At 43.4% G+C, this 24,392-nt stretch overlaps 1 protein-coding gene across 1 annotated transcript; it reads right to left on the bottom strand.

Moving 5' to 3' along the window:
• Positions 1–11,142: 11,142 nt before the first annotated feature.
• Positions 11,143–23,868, bottom strand: NMUR2 (neuromedin U receptor 2). The gene is made up of 4 exons (XM_039486602.1): positions 23,149–23,868; positions 15,416–15,500; positions 13,680–13,805; positions 11,143–11,402 (listed from the first exon to the last, which is right to left on the bottom strand). The coding sequence occupies exons 1-4, from the start codon at positions 23,866–23,868 to the stop codon at positions 11,143–11,145; spliced, it is 1,191 nt and encodes a 396-aa protein (XP_039342536.1).
• Between the last annotated feature and the right edge of the window lie 524 nt (positions 23,869–24,392).

Genomic DNA, 24,392 nt, shown 5'->3' with positions numbered 1-24,392 from the left:
AAGGCATTGAAATTAGTTATGATTAAATCAGGGAAGCTAATCAGTGTTGCCTCTTTGGACAACTTTGTAATGTTACCATCTGGTGATTCCCAACAATATTACAAAGTATCTTACTTTGCACAGTGCCTAGCACAGATGGGGCCTGATCTTGGTTGGGCCTCTGGGGGTGACTATAATACAAATAAGAAGTTCCTCTACTAAGAAGTGCTGTTCAATTGAATGTATAGTCAATTAGAGCTTGGGGAGACTGCCTTGTTGTTGATTACAATGCAATTCCTTTTGGGAACTCTGCTATGGGATATCACCAATAAAGTTTGCTCACCTTCTAAGTCTCTCTGACTGGAGTAAATTCCTAGCTGCAGACCTATTTCATCACAAAAAACAACAGAAACTTTAGCCTGTATGCTGTTAAAAATAATAGAGATGTATGGAGATATCGTCGTTTGTATTCTGTGTCCTACGGAGCTGAGCGAGGGGGTCTGCCCATTCCCACTAGACTCCTGAAGATCCTTTGGTAGTTCTTTTCCAGTTCATCCACACTGCATTCACTCAATGCTCTGTGTCATGGCCTTCTGCATTTCAGTCAAGAAAGACTTGACAGAATTTCTCCTTAGAGCCTGTCAGCCTTGTTTATTAGACATTTAGAGTGGTCAATGCAGAGCATGCCACCTCCATAGCTCTCACCAAATTGGGGGAGGAAACACCAGGCTTGGGAACTGAATTGAGGTCTTCTAAAGAGTGCTGTCCAGCTCCATCACTGCCGTCCTGCAAGGTTTCAGTATCACTCTTGCTCCGCCAGCATCACAGCAGGGCACTTGCCAAGGGGCTACCAATAGGGCTACATCTTTGATCAGTGCATGAGAGAGGATGCCCACTAAACTGGCTTTGGTAGCTACAGGGTGAAGCCTTCACTAGGGCTAGTAATATAGGCGGCAAGCAACTAACTAATAGTGCCCCAAAAGCAAGCATCAGAGTAGCCAGAGCCCCACTAAAAGAAGTAAGTCATTTTACCTGTCTAGAGTGTGAGATATGCAATGATAGTGACACTATGCTGGATGTTAAGCAATGACTATTCTATCAAAAGCAACAAACCACTTTCATAAACTTGAAAGGATCCAGAAAAGTAGCAGGATTGGCACTGATACAAAAATACAAATTCTTAACACTAGCATCACATTTTGTCCTCCTTTATGGAAGTCTACAACAAAAAATGACGAGAAGATCAACTCTTTCCAATGGATTCTGATGATCTTCTTCAGGTATTTACTTGGGGAATGAGTTTCTTGCAACATCAGAAATTCTAAATAGAGAAAACCAGCCTTCAGCGTCAAATGCAGTAAAAGATGACTCTCTCTCTCATCAACAGACGTTGGTCCAATATAAGATATTACCTCACTAACCTTGTCTCTCTCATATCCTGGGTCCAACATGGCCGCAATAACACTGGTATCTCTAGTGACAACTTAGTGTCTTTTACCCTTATTTGGTACCTTGTAGTTTATGTATGATCCAGGGAGGTAAATAGACAAAATACATTTGATTTTATAAAGTTATCAGTAAGACGAATTTGCCTGGCAGAGTTTGCAAGGGTTATGTGGTCTCTTAGGAAATGGCCAGGTGAGATGGTTGTAAGATTCCCACGTTCTACCTTCACTGGAGATCTGGCTTTTCCAGAGGGCTGTTTTGTCAGGGGTAGTGGCAGTGGGCGGTTGATCAGTGTGAAGCTACTCACATTTCAGTATAAAGAAGGGAAATCAGTGCAGAGAACAAAGCACTTTCCACTCTTCTGCTCACGGCAGGAATCCCAGGGAGAGAGAGCAACCCTTCATCACAATCTCTTTGCTCCCGCGCACACCAAGCTATGCCAGTTGAAGAAGAGTGGGGGAGTTTGACAGAAGGAAAATGACATAGAAGGCAGAGCAAATAATGAGAAACCATGCAATCTGATTCAAAAGGATTTGGATTGCTTAGGTGATTGAGCCCACAGTTAGCAAATATAGTTCAATGTGGACAAATCAGTTTGGGAGCAAGGAATCAAGCGAGGGAATATGTGCTATATAAGAAAAGCACCCAGCATACTGATCAGGGAAAGGATTACCCCAAGGTCATTGCATTTTTTAACTTCAGCTCTGCACCAGCCTGATGGTGTCAAAGATATTTCCACAAACTTGATACTAGTTTCTATGGAATACAAAATACTAGTGACACTGTTTAAAGCACTGGCTAGATCCTTGCTGGGATACTCGGTATAGAACCTACTCGTCTCTCTGCCAGAGGAAGCATATTTTTGCCTTAGAGAGAGGGCAAGGAAGCTGATACAAAGTCTGAAAGGAATTGGACGTATTCTCCTGGGAGCAAGAAGGCTTTGCGGTGATCTGATGGATGTTTTCAGAATGATAATGGAGATGATTGGTAAGAACACATTGGGATGAGGTTCGAAACAATGGGAGAACCTAAATATTTTTGTTTAAAAAAGCTAAATTATATTGTATGTAAATAGTAAGAAAAGTAATTAATACAGACATTTATTTGTATTGCAGTTGTGTCAAGAGACCACAGCTGAAATCCAGACCCCAAAGGCGCTGGAGGTGGCAATCTAAATATTCACAACAGACAAAGGGGGCGAGACAGAGACAGAACAGACAAGTGGAAGTTCGGGAACTGAGGCCCGGAGAGATTAAGGGGGAGATTTCCAAGGCACAGCAGCAGTTACATGACTACCTGCCACTGAATGTCAATAGGAATGGGGGGTCGAGCTGCCCTTTGTTCCTTTGAAAATCTACAGCATCTCTCAGTGAATCTCCCAGCCTGGGCAGACAGGTGAGCCCTAGCAGGGCTTGAGTGGCTAAGAATGGCAATGCGGACGTTCTGGCTCTGGCAGAAGCTTGGGTTCTTAGGCCTGCCTAACCCTTTAGATGTCAGAGGCCAAGGTGGGACATCCAGAGAAGTGCAGACAAACCCCTAGGGACTTGGCCAGGGTCTCAAAGAGGGAGTCTGTGGTAGGGCCAGGATTGAGCGCTGATCTCCAGAGTCCAATCCAGTGCCGTTACCAGAAAGCAGCCTTTGGGAAAGTAAGAAACACCACGATGACTATCTCATACAAAGACCCCGTGTACACTAGGAAGGTGGTCCTGTTTTGAGAGCAGGTGTCTATAATGGGTCCCGGTTGATCTCCCCCAGCCAGGATTGAAAATAGGTGGGCCAAACCTTTACCAGTGGAGGAAGGGACAGGAGAGTTGGGAGGCAGTGCGGAGTTAGCAGGAGACCCATTCCTGTAGCAAATCCCTGGGAAGCTGTGGATTTAGAGGCCAAACCGCTGCCCATTTAAGGTGGCTGCAAGCTGGTCCCCAGGAAAATTGGCTTCTTACTTGTTCGTAGAGTGCCAGGCACATTATCAGCATATCATAAACAATAATAATGTTACACGTGGTATTTCCAGATCATCCAACCCTCCCTACAGTCACTATCCACAAATGAATGACCAACAGGTAGAGTATGAAGAAGGAAAGGGCCTGTTTTCCTTTTAACCGAGACACTGATGAAAGAGGAGCATGAAGATGCCATTGGCCTGGGCGTATTGCAGCCAAAGGGAGTATTTTCCTCTTTATGTGTGCACACAACCCCGGTTGCTGCTAATGCCTCGAAGACACTAAGTGTCTCTGTTTACACAGGCTGTAAATACAGCTCCAGCCCATGTCTCAGCTGCTGTTCAGAGCCATCATGAAGGATTGTTTTTTCAAGCATCTAGCACAGCTCAGAGAATCTTATTATCACAAGAACAAACAACTTTGTGTAGCAGCACTAGAGGCTCACTGCATGACAGGGCTCAAGGTTTCTTTGTTGTTTACCAGAATTGATTTTTAAAGAAAGCACTTTGAATCATAGACTCATTGAAGTTCCAGATGGAAAAGAACTCCAACCGTAAATCATCTGATTCATCTCCCATCCAGTGCAGGATTGGTCCCTGTTTACTAATGGTTTATGTTCAGCTGTTTGTTTAGCATTTTGGAACATGATTCTGCTAGTGATTTAGTTCTAAGAGGCCTTTTCCACTCCTGTATTACAGAAAAGTACAAATTCAAAGGGATCATTTGGTCTCATGCACCATATAGGCGATGACAGAAGAAACATCAAAGCCAGAGCTGTATAAAGGTAAGAGGTTTTGCTTTGCAAATACAGTTCATGTGGGGTGGAAAAACTGCCTGGAAAAAACCCAAAAACAAAACAAAACCCCACCTTTTATTTTGTCTGAAAATTTGAAGTGAGAATGAAAAATGTTTAAGTCACTTTTTTTTTCTTTTTGCTAGTGATAATTTTTAGTGGTAAGTCCAGTCAAAAGAGAAAACAAGAATTTAGCAGATCTTGTTGTTGTTCCATGGTCGATGTAACCCAGCAGAGAAAAGTATCTATGGGCCTGTATCACCGTCAAATTATTCCACTCTGATGCTGGCATAACTCCATAAAGTGGACTCAGGCTTTTTATCTCCTCATTTTCCTTGGATCATCGTTTTGTTTTCTTCTCCATTTCCTCCCAATTTTCCTAAGTGTATTAAAGAGAGGAAGCACCTCGGATGTTTGTTCGGTCTCATTTTCCGTGCCGTATTTTCCACTCACTTTCCCTTCCGTTTTATCTAACGACCCAGCAGCCTTACAATTTGCTATCATTTGCCAGTTTGTGCCCTGTACTGTGATAGATTTTCATGCTGGCATTTGGCGTTTTGCAAACAACCAAGCAGCTTTTAGGGGAAAGAGCCACAGCGAGATGGATGGTCTGGCTATTACTAGCTGGAGAAAGGGGCGTGGGTTCTGATTTCAAAATAAAGCTGAAGAGCCAACCTTGGGGATCCAGCTAGCACAAAATTCTCTGTTACTTGCATACTCTAGGGGCACCCATCTTCACCCAGTTCCTAGGGCTCAGGATGTAACCTTACACTCTGCGGGGTTGCAGGGTCTTTTACACCATAATATCCTACTTAACCTCTGTTTATTAACCAAAACAGAATGCACACGCTAAGCATGCAACGCTCACCACTCCCAATAAGGCCCATGAACTTTTCTTGATGGCCAGTCAGGATCAGGTCATCTGGGGGACTCCCGCTTCTGCACGGTGTCGTTGGCAGAGTGTTGGGGTCTGGGAGCTCTGATCGTGGGGCTGTGTCCTGGAGTTGGTTCCCAAGCACTTCCTTTTGGACCCCAGTTTATATAGTGAAACTTGCGTCCTGCTTAGCTGATCATTTTACTAAAATATCATAGAACAATTTTCTAACCAACCCTACCATATTTTAAAACAATTCTTTAATCAATCAGACCCCAGCACCTTAATTGATTTACACCTAGCAAAATGATTGTTCCTGTCTGTTGCGTAACTAAAAGAACCAGACAGAGACCGTACCGATAAACAGTAGAGCGGTGGGGACCATAAAGGCAAAACAAGAAGTGTAGATTTTACAGTCACAGCTGTTGATAAGTGATTTCTTGCCAAATAAGATGATTAGCATTCTAAGAGCTGTTTCTTTATCTGGTGATGGTGGGTATTGTTAGGACAGGAGCACCTTCTTAGCCGCCCGATATCACATTGTCTTAATGTAATTTAGATGAAATGTGAGGATGTGACTTTCAGCATCTTGGCTAATGGCTGCTGCTTTCCTAACATGGCTGCAGACCAAGGCCTCAGACCTTACCATATGGCTACAGGAAAAGGTCTTATCCTTCCATATGCAAGTGTACTTGCTGGCAGAAGGATGAGGCAGATCCTAGCCATGTCCAATAGCTGGCAGATCATTTCCGCTGCAATGTGGCAGCTCTAATTAATGGTAATACTTATATATTTCTATTCCGGTAATGCCCTGTCTTTATTTCCCCTGGCATTCTGGTAGGGCATGAGGCTGCTTCTGCCAATCTCGGAAGCAGGAAATATGCTATATAAATAAATGTAATTAATGTATTGGCATCACCTAAGGTTTATCAACACCCCTGTCCGTTTTCCCAGTATTTTCAAGTTCCTACCCAATATAAAAAAGCCAGCCAGCCAAATTTTAAAGCAGAATGCTCACTTGCACAACGAAAATGGCCCTTTGGGGAGTAAAGCCTACAATGGCTGTCAGAGGGAAAGAGCCATCGGCTGCATTTTTGGTGAAACGCTCTATAAACACATGATAACATTCTCTTGATGAAATTGGATTGCACAAACCATGTTTATATTACCAGGAGTGCCAGATGTGATCTGAATACAGTCTTGTCCTGGGGGGTGCTGTGCACATATCCTTCCCCCAGGGAACTTTGGGAGGGACGTGCCTCCAGTGGAGAGCTGGTCAAAAAAACAGATATGGGGTTTTGACCAAAATTTTCGGAGAGAAATTTTCATTTCGATCAACGTTTGTGGGTTTTGGGAAATATTTGCAGCTGCAGTTGCAGTTTTTAGTAAAAGTGTTTGGGTTTTGGTAACATTTTTCAGTATTCAAAAAAACGAAGCCAATTTTTTTTTAACCAAAAATATTTTTTTGAAAACAAAGAACCAAAAAAACCCGTTGCTTTTCAGTTTCTTTTTTTCCCTCTTTTTGTCAAAAATGGAAACTTTTTCCTAGGACATTTCAGATTTTTTTCTTCTCAAAAGTTCCGCCTCAGACTGGCCTTTTCCAGCTAGCTGTACTCAGGAGATACAGCATCTCCCAGAGCTCACCGGTGTGGAATAAGCCTTTTGACCTTCCGGAGGTTCCCTGCTTTATGGCTGCCTGGCCCCCCACATTCAGCCCCACTCCCCCCATTTGAGTCAGCTCGCACATCCTCAGGTGCTAGGATGGAGACCTCCCTGGCATCTGAGGCTGTGGTTTGCTGGGTCCTTCACAAGGAGGGTGGAAGGGGAATGGGGATCTCCTTGTACCTGTCTCCCCCATGCACCAGTACAAGATGAAATCTATCCCTAAATATAATCACATATTTGTGTTGCCACAGCCAGGAAATACTGCAAGGGGATTTCCCAGAAATGTTATGCAAGTCCGTGTAAGCCTAGGAAGCCCCCTGTCTACATGACATCTCCTCTCAGCCTAGGCCCAATGTGTGAGACTTCTTCTCCTGTCTCAGGTAGGCCATGAGGACCTTGGTGCCTGGACTTTGTAGTTTGCAGGGAGCAACTGTGCACTTGTGCGGCACTGTAAATATTAAAGAATAACATTCAAGTCTCAGCTGAACACGAGAGGCTCAGGGCCAGCCAGAGGTGCATTAGTGGGAAGTGCAGAGATGTCGTTGCAATGGCTGGAGGCAAATTCCCTAAGCAGGCCAGAGGCGAGCAGAATGCCTCTGTGGCACTGGAGAGAGTGCTCTCCACACCAGGTATTCCTGCTCCTCTCAGCAGGTACCAGCAGGAAGATGGGAAAGAGGATGCAGGATGCTGGCCATACTCTCCATTCAGTGCCATGCGTCCTTTGGGATTATAGTGTCACCAGTAACACTTGACAATTCCCACCGTCTTGCACTTAGGGTTAGCTATGGTATTGTGGTTTCCCCTCACCTATGTATACTGGGGAGTGAGGGGCTCCCTGTGACCTCTCCCACCCTCCCTGCAGCCATGCAGAGGTAGCCACAATACATCCCCTAATGTTGAACAGGATTAATGGGAGAGCGCTGGACTGGGACTCAGGAGACCTGGGTTCTATTCCATCTCTGTTATTAACCTGCTGGGTGACCTGTGCAACTCACATCCCTGCACTTTGCCTCAGTTTCCCCATCTGTAAAATGGGGTTAATGCTGCCCATCTTTGTAAAGTGCTTTGTGATCTACTGATGGAAAGAACTGTGTAAGAGCTGGGTAGTAGAAGACAACCTGTGCCCTGCCTGATACTCCTTTCTAGTCTGGAAGGTGAGATGGAACATGGGTAATTTCAGGGACAGTGCAGCCTGCTAGTAAATACCACGAACCAGTGAGCAAATACCCACACATTTCTAGTTACATTGCAGGGCCCAGTGAGCTGTGACAGGATAAGTGTGTAGGTGACACATCATCCTGAGGATGAAGGCTCAGCGAGATGCAATGTACACTTGGCATCTGCAGTGCAAATTAGCTTTAATGATTGACTGAAGGAGTAAGCCTATAAAAAATGGATACGAATGTAAATCATTGAAACTACTCAGGCGTCCACTTGGGGGTAGTAAAGTATTTTGACTGAGCCTTCAGGGAGTTGCAAACGCTTTCTTTTCCCAGCTAGAATGAGTCCTGTTCATATATAGATCGATTCATCCCAATTCTTCAATGAAAAGCACAGTTATTAGAAATGGATCCAGTGTTCTGCTTCAGACCCAATTCCCATTGAACTCTGGGGACCGATGGGGACACAGGAACTGACAGACTGGATCAGACCCAAGATCCAGCCAGTCCAGTATCGTGTCTTTACCAGTGGCCAGTCCTAGATGCTTCAAGAGAAGATCTAAGAACCCTACAGTAGCAGATATGGTCTCACCACACAGGTCTCATCGGGTACGTCTACAATGCAAAAAACCAACCAACACAGCAGTGAGTCTTAGAGCCTGGGTCAACTGAGCTACCGGGCTAAAAAAAGCAGCATAGGCATTTGGGCTCAGGCTGGGGCTTGGGCTGGAGCCTGGACTCTGAAATCCAGCAAGGGGGAGGATCTTGGAGCCCGGCTAGTTTCAGCCCCTTAACATGAGCCCTGCAAGCGCAATTCAGTTGACCTGCACTCTGAGACTTGCTGTAGTGGGGCAGTGTAGCTGTACCCATACACAGAGATTGATTTAAGCCCTGAAGCACAAGGCTTAATGTCCCTTCCAAAATTTTTGTTGTCATTGATTATAATGACTCCAGAGAGCCTTGATATCCGTGTCGGCATGCAGGCCATTTACAGCTCTTCTTAAGTTCTTGTCTTCAATGACTTCCTGTGGCAGCAAGTTCCAAGCCTGTGGCTTGAATCCAGCTCTAATATATGTGTAATAATGAACAAGCAAGGTATTTCTCTGAAATACACTCAGGTCAATTAGCAACTTCCACATTTGGATGCACTCCAGGCCATTTCTTCATTTAAAGGGTTCCCCTTGATTCACTTTGGTTCCCGTTGTGAAACACTACATGATCCTACAATCAGATCCGTGTCTGGGGAGTCTTGTGCCCATACTGAGCCCCGTTGATTTAAGTGGTGTTGATCGATCTCCTCAGATTGAGGCCCATAAAAGTTCCCCAAATTTTGTGGTTCCCAGTATTCACTTGTATTCAGCTAAAGTGAAACATGTTTATAAAAATCCCAGTTTTCTTCATTACATTTTCTTTTCTGATCTCGCTAAGCTTCTGAAGTGTACATTCGTGAGTACTTTCCAATACAATATCTCCAGCTTTCAGGATATTTCATGGTGGTTATTAGCCTAATGTTGGTCTTAGACCGCTAGGAGGAGCGTTCTCCTGACGTAGACCTGCATAGGCCTGATGATAGCTAACGACTGACCAGTGGAACCAACTGTAAGTGGCAATACATTAAAAAGTGAAGTATACGCAATGACAGGAGGTTCCTGGCACTGGCAGGACCTAGCACTCAAATCTTCCCACTCAGGGGTGATCTTCCATGGCTCCTCCAGTCACATACAACTGTCCCAAATCTGAGACTCAGCTCAAACCAGATGGATAAAAATACAACAGTATTTTCCCACAAGGATCCTTTCACACTCTTGCACTGGGAAATGGCCATTGGTTGCCATGCACAGAAGCAATGCTGTAAATCAGGCTAAAAAATGTGGCTACTGGCAAGTAAAAATCCCATTGCTGCGGCAGACATAGACCTATTGGGCTAAGTTCACCCCTGATTTAACAACACTGAAATCAGAGGAATTAAACCAGCAGGGACAAATGTAGCTACCTGTCATTACTATATACCAGCAGGGCAGCTACACAGTTATTATGAAATGACAGAACAAATTCTGCATTTACCTGTGCATCCTGTTGTCTCCCCTCAAGAGCTAGCAAAGACTGTTAGACATTTTGAGAATAATCAGCAGGAATCTGCAAATGCGACATGGTACAAGGTATTTAGCACGCAGACTTTCTGCCTCCAGTCCTAGGTTAGGCTGCATCCCAGCTGCGCATAGGACAGCTCAGAAGATTGATAGGCCAACGGTGGTTTTATGCCACTTTTGGGCCAAGGTCCCTCAGTCCAGAGATGGCAGTGCATGAGGATGGTCTCTGGTGTACTTTAGAGCAGCCTCAGAGCTACTCATGCTTATGCCCCCAAGGGCTGTTGTAACGGCTGCGTTTACTGGTGAACACCCTCCCCCCTCCCAGGATGTGCCCTGTGAGCTGGAGGCCAGGAGACGAGTGTTGTAGGAGCTGGTTTTATCTGACCTAGAGATTTCCACAGACTGGGGAAATCAGCGGCCAATTCCAGGCAACTTCTCAGCTCTCCTGGAGCCCCAGAGTGGCTGGAGTCGGGGACAGGCTCAGAGGGATCAAGAATAGTCATGACCACCAAATCTGCTCTCAAGACGACAGGAACTATTTATTTGTTTTTATACTCAGGTGAAATCCTGCTCCCCTTACTCATGGTGTTAGTACTGGAGCTAGTTGGGAAAGAACATCCCCCCCTTTCCTCCCACATGTTAGCAAATACATATATGTTAGGTGTAGTATACACCACATTAATTGGCATTATGCACATGGTGTTAATGTAATATACATTATACATATATATGAGCATTGGGAGGTGATGTTATCTGAATGTATTACTCTCTTCCCACAATTCTGTCCACTCGTGTCAAGCATCCCACAACACTTAGCAAAGCTGAAGTCAGCTTTGGCATTAGAAAACAGGAAGCAAAGATGTTGTGGGGCTGTAGACAGGCTACTAGGATCAGCGCTGCGGAACCAGGGCTGTCTAGCACACAGACACTAAGGGTGTGGTGTTTGTCTCGTGGCCACTTTTTTACAGGGTGCAACTTGCAGGCTGGTAGGCTGGTTGTGAGCAGCCCAAGTTGGGAGCTACAGCAACAAAGCATAGTGAGGCACCCAGAGTTACTGGGGAAGAGGTGACAAGCCCTCACTGGTCTGGATTGCACCCCCAAACCCCGCGACACCTGATTATTAGGCTTTTTTTTTTTAAAGAAAAAAGGTTATTTTCATTGACTTTTGTCCCATTCATAGCACTAAATAAAGTCATAGGCCAGTGGAAAGATGAGAACTACAGACAGATGTTCTGTGCATGCACAGGGAGCTTGCGTCTTCAGCACAGTCCACCAGATTGCGGTCCCCCACCAGGAAGATGCTCTGCTGGGCTGGAATCTCACTGGTGGGGTGTTTGGAGTGCCAGTGCCCGCACCGGGGAGATATCACATTGAGGAAAGCCGTTCTGAAACGACGGGAAAGCAGGTTGTAAATGATGGGATTCACAGCCGAGCTCAGATAGAAGAAAACACCTAAGAGAGAAAAACAAAGCATGAGAGACATCTAATTAGTGAGTAGAATGTATATATCAGAGCTGGTTGAACAGCAACAGCGTTGATTGGTGAATATTTTAATGAGTTCAAAGCACTGACTTCTGCTCACTATGATTCGTAGTATCCTAGTTTTCATCATTTGTGAGTATTCAAACAACCAGCAGCATCCTGGACGTTACAGGAATTTTAGCACCATTTTTAGATTAAACACAATCCCCAAAGGTAGCTATCAGACCCTGGGAAGCTTTGCAATGAATGCCAGGCTGAAATTCAGGAACAAGCTCCGCTGCTAGTGGAGGTTGATTGCATGATATTGTTTTGTACTGCATGCTCTGGGAACTAATGATTGTCGGGCAGTATATTTGACAGCAGGGCTTTGTCGCCTTACTTAGCTCTGAATCTGCCAGCACAGTGGAGGTGCAAAGTAGATCATGCAACACCGGTATGTTTTTCAGCTGCACTCCCTGATTAGCATTTTCCACTCCTTGTTTTCTAATGGGGTCTACCCACTGTGCCCTGTTGGCTAAGGTATAATTTGGGTGTGTTTGGTGAAGTACCACTTGACACACAGGGGAGAGAAGATATGGCCCATTGACAGCACATACTTTTTACAAGTCCCTTTCAGTAAGAAGATCACTAGGCAAAAACTAACTGTTAAGAGTCAGATTTTTGCCTTCTGTTTCACTGGTGTAAATTCAGAATAACTGCATGGTCTTCAGTGGAGATCCTGCTGGCTCAGATCACTACTCTATGGCCATTACTCCGTGTGAGCCCAATTGTACAACCCTTTCTCACACTTGTGTAAATAAGCAGAGCCCTACATCTTTCTGATAAGCAACACATGGGCAAAATCAAGCCTTGGGGGTGTAACTGGGTCTGATTGCACTGACATCATATTGCACGAATGTATTCTGGGAGGGTTTTTTATCTCCTTGCACTGACACATCTGGGATGGCCATGGCTGAAGATGGAAGATTGGATGGAGGGGGCCAGGGCTCTAAGATGGCACTGGGCACTCTCTCTCTTTCTCTCTCAGGAGCTTGGCTGGCTGATTCTTGCTCACATACTCAAGGTCTAACTGATCCCCATAAGTGGGGCTGGGAAGGAATTTCCCCCCAGGTCAGGTTGGAAGTTACCTTGGAGGGTTGGGGTTGCAGCATGTGAGTGGTTGTCATTTGCCTGGTGTATCTGGGTATCTCTCACTTAATTATTTCCTTGACATGACACGGGCCTCAGTCACTGGTGTACCTTGGGCCTCCCTATGCTCTGCCTGAGGCACATCACAGCCTAGTCTCCGGCAGGCTGGGGTTAGTGTACAGGTGGCTGGTTGATGTTGGTGGCCTGTGATGTACAGCAGGTCAGACTGGATGATCTGGTGGTCCCTTCTGCTCTTAAACTCTATGACTCTATGATATCTTGTATTATATGGGTTCAAATTCTGCTCTGCTGTACCAGTGTACATCCACACTTAATGGGGTCATTCCAATTTTACATCCGTTAACTGAGAACAAAATATGGGCCATAATATTTGTCTCTCCTTTTTTATACTGTCTACATAAAGTGAACTAATTCAGTACCCTTAATGCAAGGAAAAAAAAACATTTAATAGAAGCATCTGGATGCAGACTTGATTCAAGAGAACAATCATGCATTTGTATTATTGCTACCCTTGTCCTTCCTTTCCCATTCCGCAATTTTATTTATTTATTATCTCCATGTGTTACATCATGTCTGACTTTATTTGATAAGCTTTTGGGGGGCAAAGACAGCATCTTGACTTGTTTCTGTGAAACACCTAGCACCCATTTGAATGCTCAAATATAATAAAGTATCATAATCTATTTAATGGAGACACTGGAAAGAACTCTGAATAATATAATTGAGGAATGTTTGCAGAGTTCTAGCTGTTTTGGTCCCAGGATATTTGAGAGACAAAGTGGGTGAGATAATATCTTTTATTGGATCAACTTCTGTTGGTGAAAGAGAGCAGCTTTTGATCGACGCAGAGCTCTTCTTTAGGTCTGAAGAAAAAGAAAAAGACCCGTGTAACTGCAAAACTTGTCTCTTTCACCAACAGAAGTTGACCCAATAAAAGATATTACCTCACCACCTTGTCTCTCTAATAACTGAGGAATAACATTTGAGTATCAATATATTTCTGAATAATTTACTCACAAGTTGCCTGAAAAAAACCTTATTCACAAAAATTCTTTCCCCCAACTCTACTGATTAGCAAACCCTAATAACGACAGTTACCTGACACCACATGGATCAAGTTGAACACATTGGCCAACGGCTCAGTCCAGTCCACGACGAAGCTGAAGAAGAGTCGATCAATGTGAAATGGGGCCCAGCATATGGCAAATACCATCACTAGAACAACTGATTTGGAGAAAGGAAAAGAGAAAGAGAATTACAGAAGTATATGGCCTGTTACTTTGCACTGATTGAATTAGGTCCAGTAAGCAGAATGAAAAGTCCCAGGTGGCTACAAGCATTTGTCCAGTGGGAATCTCAGCTGGTTCATAAGCTTTGCTTTCCCCTCTGCTGTCTGCCATGCTCTCCGCAAAATTAACTTCAGACTGAAAGAGAAATTTCCAATCAATTTCTCTCTGGTCTGCAGTCAGCAAACATTGATTTTTTAAAATACTCCGATAAGTTTCTAGTGGAGCTGATAATAGTCAGTGGTTTTTAGCTTATGTGGCACTTCATCCTAAGCAAACTTTGGAGGAGCCAGCAGGATTCATTCTATCACTGGGGCTTTTACTTGATGGCCTCTTGAGCAGCCACCCTCTCTCACTGCAAAAGCAAAGCTCACGGCTCAGGACTAATTTCCAGGGGGCACTGCCTGTAACTTGCAGGGTGGCGAGTCAGACCCAAGGGATTGTCCTATGATTTTCAGACTGGGTTGCATCCATTCAGATCCCTGGCATGCTGACCAGCACCAAACAGGTTAAAGATTTGCCCCTTTCCTTCCTCACCAGCTCGATGACTCAGTCATCTGAGCCTGCTGTCACAGACTAACTGGCGTTGCAGACAGATAGGAAAGAAATGCCAGCTGAATTCAGAATTCCAGTGCAAGGTTTCAAATAGTGAGTTAAAGTTGTCTCAAAGCCTTCTGACTGGGAGATGCTATTTCCTGAAATGTTTGAGTGGTTTAGGTTTCTTGGGTAGTTCATGTTCTGACTGCAGGGCCTGCCTGGTAGCGGTGGCTGGCTGTGTATGTTTTAAAGACAGCCCTAAGTTAGGGAGTGATGTTCATGCTTTCAAGGCTGTTGGAGCTCAGGTGCTCAAGTGGATGAGGCTCCACATCTTGCCATGAAACATTGAAGACCCTGATAGATGTTGGGATGAGTGAAAGCAAGAGTAAATGATGGGAATAGATTGGCAAGAGCTTTCTTCAGAAAGGTGCAGCACATGATGCCAGGAGAGGTGATGCCTGTGCAACAGACATTCACCAACCTGCATCTGGAGGGTTTAGGGAAAGATTATATATAGACAACACATGTGTATGTATTTATTGTTTCAGAAGTTTGCAATTGCTGTAAGGGGGACAATAGTGAATTTTAGTTCTCATCAGGGCAATGCAGGATCAGTCACACGTGGCTAATAGCAGAGGTTAGAGATGAATATAACACAGGGAGCTGCTGTGCAAACTTCTTGAACACGTGGCTGCTAATTCACAGTAACCGTGATGGGAAAAACCCTCTACTAATTCAGGTGTGGAACCCCACATGTCTATCCCAATGACCATCAGTCCCATGGTCTGTAAGCCCCCAGCTAAGCTTTTCTGGGTCAGAGATATCCAATGGGGCCTATTTAGGGAAGGGGTTGTTTGTCCTTAATGTGAACTGTTCGTCAAACCTATTTCACCTGTGAATTAAACTCAGACTTCACCTTCAACTTCTCTAGGTTTTTTTCTGCACCTTCCTTTATCTGCACCTTCTTCCCCATGTTAAATAATACATATGAAAAAAGGACCAATTACTTACACAACATCTTGGTGACTGATTTTCTGCACGGTCTCTGAATATTCACAGCCATTTCATCAGCTGCCAAAGATTTCTCTCCTCTCAGCTGGCCAGGGGAAAAAGAGGGAAAGAAACAATGTGATTTCCTCTGAAGCAGTATGGAGTCCGACTGGCCACACTAAGAATTCCCCATTCCAATTCTATGGTAAGCTGGTCTGGGAAAGTTGAGTTAAGTAAATCTTGCTCTACAGTGCCACCTATTGGTGGTTTAGGAAGGATATTAAATGAGTTCAACCTGCCTTTGAAGGAAGGGTCTTAGTGATTTCAGGCATGCATATAGTGAAGAAGAGATGTTGTATATGTGGACAATCATTTTGTTTTAACTGACTTTAGTGGTGGTTCTGGAGTGACACTCTGGAGACTGGAAAAGAGGCCAAGGAGCATTTTTTTGCTTTTACAAAATATTGCCAGTTTGGTTTGGGTTTTGCTAATATCAACCTTAAATCAAGGGTGGTTTGGAGCCAAGAAAGTTCAGAATAAGGATGTGGCTAGTACGATAAAAAGATTTAGTTTTGTTCCATTACTAGAATGGGCAAATCAAGGTATTGAGCTTTGCAAAAATGTGCTGATTTGGTTTGTTTTTTGCAAAAGGTTCAGATAAAAGGTTCTGGGTTTTTTTCCCCCACTTCTAATCTGGCAAAACAAAGATTTAGTGAAAATTTAGATTAAAAACAAATAGATGTTTTGGATCTCAAATAATGTACATACAAAGTATGCTTCTAAGTCAGTTTGAAAAATAAAACAACAACCAAAACTCTCATTGACTGGTGTAGAGTAGGAGTCGGGCTATAAAATCTACTAAAATTCAGCTTTGTTTTGTCTTCCTGCAAAATATCCACTACTATTTTATTCCCGGGTCCTATGCAATCATCTAAAATCCCTGTGATCTGAAAATACTGACTAGGGGCTTGATTGAAAGGACTCAGTGGAAAGATACTTATGGACTATGAATCAAACCCTAACTATTTAGGCTAATTTGCTTGGAATTAATGTGATGAGTAGAATCCTTGTATTCCATCAAGCAGAGAACCCTAGTGCAGCACATGCTCAGATTTAAACACACACCAATCAATTACAACAAAAAAAGTTAATACTTTCTGAGCAGATTTCCCTGGGCTTTTAAACAACCAAAACAAGGTGATAAAGCAAACAGAGACAACTTGTTATCTCTCCCTACTCCAGACTAAAATGATTAATGAGATTAAAATTAATCCCAATTAATTCTTGATAATCTACTATTTACTGGAGTGCTTTTCTGATGAAAAGAGCTGAGATCAGGTGGTGTAATGGGGAATAGGCCATTAACTGGTCAATCAGAGGGAAACTCACTTTTGATGTGATTTTATTTGGAACTAAAGCTGGTTGCAAAATGGAATTACCATCCCATGGGCAATTCCAACATTCTGAACTTTGTTTAGTTTCCAAATTAAAAGAGAAAATATCAATTTCTAAATTTCATCCAGAACAGAAATTCCAAATAATTTCAATTCAGAAATACCAGAACTTTTGATATGATAATGCCGAATCTTTCATTTGTTTGATTTTGATAATGTCAAAATGTTTCCTTTCAATATGGTCAAATGTTTCATGTTACTAACATTGAGACACTATAATATAAAATATATAATATTTACATTACTAATATGTATAAAATATAACTCTTAAAATGGTACAAAATTGACAAAGTTTAAACAATTCATTTCAATACTTTCCCAGAGAAAAATTTAATTGAAATTGACCCGTTCCCGTGAAATGTTTTGATTCTGACAAAACAGCGTCTTTTGATAGAAAAGTATTTTAACAATAAACTTTCAACTTGCTATAGCTGAGATCATCTGTAGAGATCATTTAATTGGGGCCCAGACATTTTGATTTTAATTGCTGACTATTCAGTCATTTTTTTTAGTGAAGATTTTTCAGTACCTGCAGAATGACAGTTTAGCTTTTATTATATGGGAAAATATATGCATAGAGAGAGAAGCCAAAAATAACTGATCTAATAAAATATTCCCGGGAGAAGAGGATATTTCATCTTTTTACTGACCTGTTACATTTTAGTTTTCTGTTTCACGTTTTATGATTAATTACATCTTATATATTTTTCAAGAGTGTTTTAACTGTGATAAAAGGCAGGCATGCTTTTATATTGATTAATTATAAGGTAGGACTCACACTTGGGAAGAAAATAGATAATATTTTATGCAACTACAAAGCAACTTAACTTTGCCATGTTTTTCATTATTTTATTTGCCATTTTTACTCATAATCAATGTTGTTTAAGGAGTAAACTTGATTGATATGTACCATACGTAAACATTCATAAATGTTTGCTTAGATTGATTAAAAACTTTAGTTTCCCATCAGTGGTTTTTCAATCTCAACAGCCATTTATTCTAAGAATGTTCGAAAGCCATAGAGAATATATTGCTAGGACAGAGTAATAAACAATAGAAATGTGGGTTTTTTCTTCTGTGCAGTGGCTTTGATAGCACTGTGATGCCTGGTCTTCTGACTCTCCAGGGACACTGCGTTGTGGTGGGAGGATCAAAGAGAAGGCATAAGTGAGCCATCGAGAGGGAGAAAATGCTGTGATGTGTGCCTTAGAAATGATTACTAGATAGTTGGAGTAGGGGCTTTTGCATGCATTCTTGTCATCTTTGTGTCAATGCTAACATTTAACGCAATGAACCATGTGTGAGATTAGCTCAGCTGTCTGAAAACGAATTCCACATCCGTGCTCTGAGAAAATAAAAGATGTGCGGAGCAAGGAGCCAGAAATGGGGTTTAGCCATATATTTATATATTGGAGTATGGTCTACGAGGTAACAAATGTTATTGGGTGAAATTCTGCCCTCTCTTACAAGTCCACTGAAAGCACTGGAACCATTCTTCTGTAGGTCACTGGCTCAAGTCTGACCAAAGTTAGTAGTAACCAAAAGTAGTTGTCATCTGATGAAAAGTTTGGTAGCCTTGCCTGCCTGTCTATGCAATTGTCATAAACAGACAGTTAAGGGTTAATTCCTCTTTTACCTCTAAGGGGTTAAGAAGCTCACATAATCTGGCTGACACCTGACCAGAAGGACCAGTAAGAAGATAAGATACTTTCAAAGAGGGAGGAGGGAAAAAGTCTTTTGTCTGTTCTGTGGGTGCTTTTGCAGGAGTCAGAGATCCAGAAAACAACCTTCTAACCCTTGTTTAAATTAGTGAGTATTTAGATAGGAATGTGGTAGATTTCTTTATTTTTCTCTTTGTCATTTCTTTTGAAAACATAGAGGGAGAATCAAATTGGGTTTTGTGTAACTTTAAGGTTTTGCCCAGAGGGAAATCCTCTGTGCTTTGAATCTGTTGTCTGTGAGATCATCTTGCTTTCTAATCTCACAGAGGTATTCCTTTCACCCTTTTTCTTTAATTAAAAGTCTTCTTTTAAGAACCGGATTGATTTTTCCTTGTTTTAAGATCCAAGGATTTTGGATCTGGGCTCACCAGGAATTGGTGGGGGGAATTTTATTGAGTCTACCCAGGAAAAAGGGTATAGAGACTTGGGGGAGTGAAATTAGTCAAATCCTGCCAGGAAAGGGGGGATAAAGACTGGGAAAAATTGGGGGAAGGCAGATTTCCCAAATGCCTCCCCCTCAAACGTTGTGTCAAAACATTTGGTGGTGGCAGCGACTGTTTTGCCTGAGCTTGTAAAAATAAGATTGGGGTTATTCATGCAGGTCCCCACATCTGTACCCTAAATTTCAGAGTGGGGGGGACACCGTGGCAGCAATAATAAAACACTCTGTCAACAGGGCGTCTAGGAGTACCAGCATGATGTGAATTGGGTGGGCGGAGTTTGATTTCCGGTGGACAGATGTCACAACAGCAATTGGCAGCGTTGTAGCTGTGTTGGTCTCAGGACACTAGAGAGCTGGGGAAGGAAGCAGAGCTCTTTGGAGCTCGAAAGCATTTACCTTCCACCAACAGAGGTTGGTCCAATAAAAGCTATTACCTCACCCACCTTGTCTCTCACAACAGCAATTGTCAGCATCAACTAAAGGGCCAGGGACTGGATCGGCATGGAAATAGACCTGTCCTCTCCCTTTAGTGGTGGTTTCCTCAGGTCAAGATTTGTAACAGTAATTCTCCAAATTTTTTGTTCTGTGGGTCACTTAATAAAAACGGAGATCCTCAAGGACCACTGCACCTCCCACTGGCTGGTTCTCTTGAGGGTTTATAGCTACCATGATGGGGAGCGACAGGGTCCAGATTGGGGCTCCTCAGTCAACCTTCTCCAGGGGCTGGGGATGGCAACCATGGGAGCAGGGGAATGCCTCCTAGGCTCAATGTGTCTCTTCAGTCATGGGAGATTCTCAGATGGGGACACTGTCTTGTGATGTGAGAGTTATTCTATCGCCCTGATTGCACTGCTAATAGATGGTGGGATTTCCCCCATCCCCATAAGCTATTCAATATCTCCCTCCACATCATGATTTGCTCAGCTTATAGAGAGCTGGTTGAATGATTTATATTCAACAAATTATTTAGGCAATGAAACCTGCAAAAATGTTTTGCATGCAATATGCATCAGATAACTGTGCGCATTATTCTCGTGGCACTGCTCTCCTGACATCACTTCCCAGCATGCTGTTTGATGGACATGGGGATCAGGGACAGAATTCTGGAATGTGTTCCCACAGAGAGACTTGGTGACCACATCGGCGTTATGTGGTTATCTCAGAATGGGTTGATCCCCTCAGAATTTGCCTTGCATTTATGACTGTGTGGCTCAGAGGTATATCTATGATCCGGTATGTAAAGTTACTTATATAGCCACTGTCATAACAGCATCTGAGAAGGGTGGGTGGAAAACACCTTTCCTGTCCCATGAGAATTTTTTTGAGGTTTTGAACCTATTTTGAACCTATTTTCCATGACATCAAACAATCATCGGATAGCAATAATTTGCAGCTACTACTGACCTGCACAGAATTCGAACAGGCAAAGCAGAAGCAAAAGGTTTTATATGCCCTTACCAATCACCAGAGCCATCAGAACACACACAACTGTCTTTGTGTGTGTATTTATCTCCAGTGAATTTTGCCATCAATTTATAAGCAGAAATCCCCCCTGATTTCAATGGAGATTTCTACTTAAAAATAAATGGCTCAATATAGGCCTAATACTTTTAGCAACAACACAAAATTGGAAGGTACAGCATGCTGCAGGTTCATATTGGATACACTGTTGATGTTCCATTAGTTTGAAAGGCAGGGACCGCGAGCGAATGCCTTGTACAGCAGGGATTTTTCTTTTCAAGTAGCTTCACTCTGTATTTGTCAGTTCCTTACGGATGCTCCCATCATACGTCCCGCTTTGACATAGTCTCTCCTCCTCATCCTTCCAGCTACCTGTTGCACTCAAGAGCCATCTGGCTAGAGCAACCAGGACAGCAACCAGGACTTAGCAAGGGATTAGTCCTGCAAGTGGCTGTGTTGAGGGCACACTGCATTGTGAAGGAGATACTCATAGAATCACAGAATATCAGGGTTGGAAGGGACCTCAGGAGGTCATCTAGTCCAACCCCCTGCTCAAAGCAGGACCAATTCCCAACTAAATCAACCCAGCCAGGGCTTTGTCAAGACGGCCCTTAAAAACCTCTGAGGATGGAGATTCCACCACCTCCCTAGGGAACCCATTCCAGTGCTTCACCATCCTCCTAGTGAAAAGCCCTGCTGTGGATTTACTGAGCTGCTTCTTCATGGGTCATTCTTTCTTCCTGCAATGCAGTATCACAGGGTATTCCTTACCATTTAGGGTTTGGGCAGGGCTGAGAGAAGCAACTGGACTCCCCGATTCTCCCTCTTCCAGAGCGCTGGCTGGGAATCTCCTAACTAAAAGGAAACTTACATAAGAACATAAGAAAGGCCGTACCGGGTCAGACCAAAGGTCCATCTAGCTCAGTATCTGTCTACCGACAGTGGCCAATGCCAGGTGCCCCTGAGGGAGTGAACCTAACAGGCAATGATCAAGTGATCTCTCTCCTGCCATCCGCAATATTGCCTGAGCTGTTCTGAAATTTTTCACTTCAGCATTACTGAAAGCACACGATGCTCAGACGGGGGCAGGCCCTTGGGATTTATTAACTGATTTCATGCTTATCACTGACAAGATGTAAATTGTCTATGCCTGAAAATGATCTGACTGGACCGTTTGTCAATCCCCTCCATTTAAAAATTAAACATTCTGCCCTGACATAACTTGTGTTGAAGCCAATTGATCTGTGCCAGGGATAGATGTGGCTTAAAATGGAGCGGTGTATTATGAGCATAAAACAAAGTAAATAGGCATAATTGAATGGACACCCAGCCCTTATGAGGTAGAGACTGAATAGAACAGAGCATTGGGAGCATTCATAAATCTGTGCGTGTGAGCTGTGCTTTGAATGATGACTTGGAAAGTCTGGGGCAATGGTGAATAGCTACAGTTCTTTATGTGAAGCAAAGGTTTTTCATTCCCCGTTTTAAGCTTTTCAGCTATTACAGTATCAAGAAAACAGAAATTAGTGCGCAATGTGCTCTGAAGTGCAGGTAAAGATACTGAGTGAACCTGTGCAAAGACCCCCACAATAATCACTACATTGCAGTTTTGCAGAAGTTTAACCCATTTGCCCCTTCAAAGATCTGCTGTTTGCTATAACTTTTAGGCTATTTATCACCATCGATTGTCACGGATGCTGCAGGTGAGTCTTTTCTCCCCCCTTTAAGTGACACAAAGCAGTAGATAGCGAGGCTATGTATTAACATGGCAACAAACATTTGACTGCTGATTCTTGTTCTTAGCACGATTAGTGTCATGGTCCGTACACCCATGCGCCTCCCCATGTTTTCTGTGTAAGTCAGCCAAGCTAGTTTTTTCTGCCTTACAGCCAAAGTCACATTCAGGTTTACTAGTTATATACATATATAAAAAAAACCAGAAAAAGAATAAACCAGCCACCCAGTCTACATAGCAGTGTATTTCATAGTTGTGCAGTGAATAAAGGTGCATTAGTACGGTAAGATATAGGTTGTTCCCTCCCGCCTCATCTTCATTCAGTGATGCTCATTCACAAGAAACTCTAGTGTCTGGAGGGAGTATAGATGTGAAATACTAGCATGATGTGTGTCTCCCTAGAAATTCACTCACTGAAAAGAAATCATTTGCTGAACGTGCTGTCTGCAGTAGTAAAGCAGCAGATCGATTTATGGCAGTTTGCATGTGAATTTTTAATAAAAGAACATCGGCTATAACGCTGTTCTTTCCACAGTTACTGCCTGCCTGTGTCGGAGAGAAAAGATGCAGTGGAAATTCTAAAGCCACAAGAGAGGGAGAGGCAAATAATGCATAAGATTCAGTCACTACCTCCTTTTTATTCTTTTTACATTTTCTCTTTGCTGAAAAATATGGAAATGGGCCGGGGGAGGGGAAGGAGGGAGGAGGAAGAGGATTAATACATATTACAGTAAACGGCAACTGAGACCTAAAACAACAATACTTAAAATATATTGGGCCAAATTTATCCCCCGGGTAGCTGTTTTAACTCTATAATGGTGAATTTGGTACATTGTTTCCTGGGGCTCCCACTTGAAATGGTTTCCCTTGTCTGTGGATGGAAAGACAGCAGATGCGGGCACTTTTACACAAGGAAGGAACACAGTTGAATTTGGACTTACTTTCAGCCCCATCAGGTAGTACAGCACACTAATGACAGCCATGGGTAACACATAAAAGAGGAAGGAAGTGACCTGGATGATACAATTGTAGATCCACATGGGCGTGACCACAGTGCAGGTAGCCGAGCCAGGGACCAGCGTGCCGTTGGGGAAGTACTGCAGCATGATGCCATGGGTGCTGGTATTGGGCAGAGAGAAGAGGACAGAGAGGATCCAGAGCACGATGATAATCCTCAGGGCACGTTTCCTGGTGCTGTCCAGCTTGGCTCGGAAAGGATGGAGGATGGCTATGTATCTCTCCACGCTGAGAGTGGTCATACTCAGGATAGAGGCAAAGCACACAGTCTCGAAGAGGGCTGTCTTGAAGTAGCACCCTACCGGGCCGAACAGGAAGGGGTAGTTGCTCCACATTTCGTAGACCTCCAGGGGCATTCCAAAGAGCAGCACCAGCAGGTCTGAAATGGCCAGGCTGAAGAGATAGTAGTTGGTAGGAGTTTTCATGTTCCTGTGCTTAAGGATCACCAGGCAAACTAAAAGGTTGCCCATCACCCCAACCACAAAAATCAAGGCATACACCAAAGTCATGGGCAAGAACAGATGGCTCCGTTTGGGTCCACATAAAAAGGCTAGGTAGTCCTCGGTGCTGTTTAAGTATCTCCTGAAAACGTCCTCCTTCACAGATAGGTGATCAAACCATGAGATATTAGTGATCCAGTCCATTGTCGGTTTTGTTGGAAAGTATCTCTACTCAGATCCAGTCTTACCCGGGCTAGTTAAGGCTTCCCTGCTGCAATTTACTCACTTCTAGAAACAGAGAAAGGAAGAGAGAGACACACACGGATGCCCTGCTGGACCTGACAGCACAAAGACACTGAGAGGTGTAAGTGAGAGTATATGGCTGGACTCAGTTGAGGTTTTGCTGTTATAACAGCTGTTCTCTTGTGAGGAGTCCTTAGACAGAAAGCCCCTCCTTTCACACATAGTCATTGGCCAGCTATATGCATCAGATTATATGATAATAAAGGAGTCCTGGCTACTCATATTAGCTGCCCTGCCTGATGCATTTCCTGAATTGGAAATGTGGAGTGACTAGAACTGTGAATCTGAAATATTGGATGCAAGACCAGCTGCAGGATGCTTGTTCTTGTCACAGTATGAGAGACCAGGCATTGCGAGCTCAGTCTAAAAGCTTTTACAAAGTTAACTAAAGCTACCTCCAGCTGGAAGCTACAGAGAAAAATTAT

This window comes from Mauremys reevesii, linkage group 8 (assembly GCF_016161935.1).
Source record: "Mauremys reevesii isolate NIE-2019 linkage group 8, ASM1616193v1, whole genome shotgun sequence".
NCBI classification, from domain to species: domain Eukaryota; kingdom Metazoa; phylum Chordata; order Testudines; family Geoemydidae; genus Mauremys; species Mauremys reevesii.
The sequence above is the reverse complement of the archived record's forward strand: the minus strand, read 5'-3'. Positions and strand labels throughout refer to the sequence as shown.

Bases quoted from the DNA above. Each gene is read 5' to 3' on its own strand.
- NMUR2 (XM_039486602.1), bottom strand. From the start codon at position 23,868: ATGGACTGGATCACTAATATCTCATGGTTTGATCACCTATCTGTGAAG. The intron at 15,501-23,148 runs GTAAGTCCAAAT...TCCCCTGGCCAG, and splicing joins ACTACCTGATGGGGCTGAAA to CTGAGAGGAGAGAAATCTTT. The intron at 13,806-15,415 runs GTAAGTAATTGG...TCTCCAAATCAG, and splicing joins ATCAGTCACCAAGATGTTGT to TTGTTCTAGTGATGGTATTT.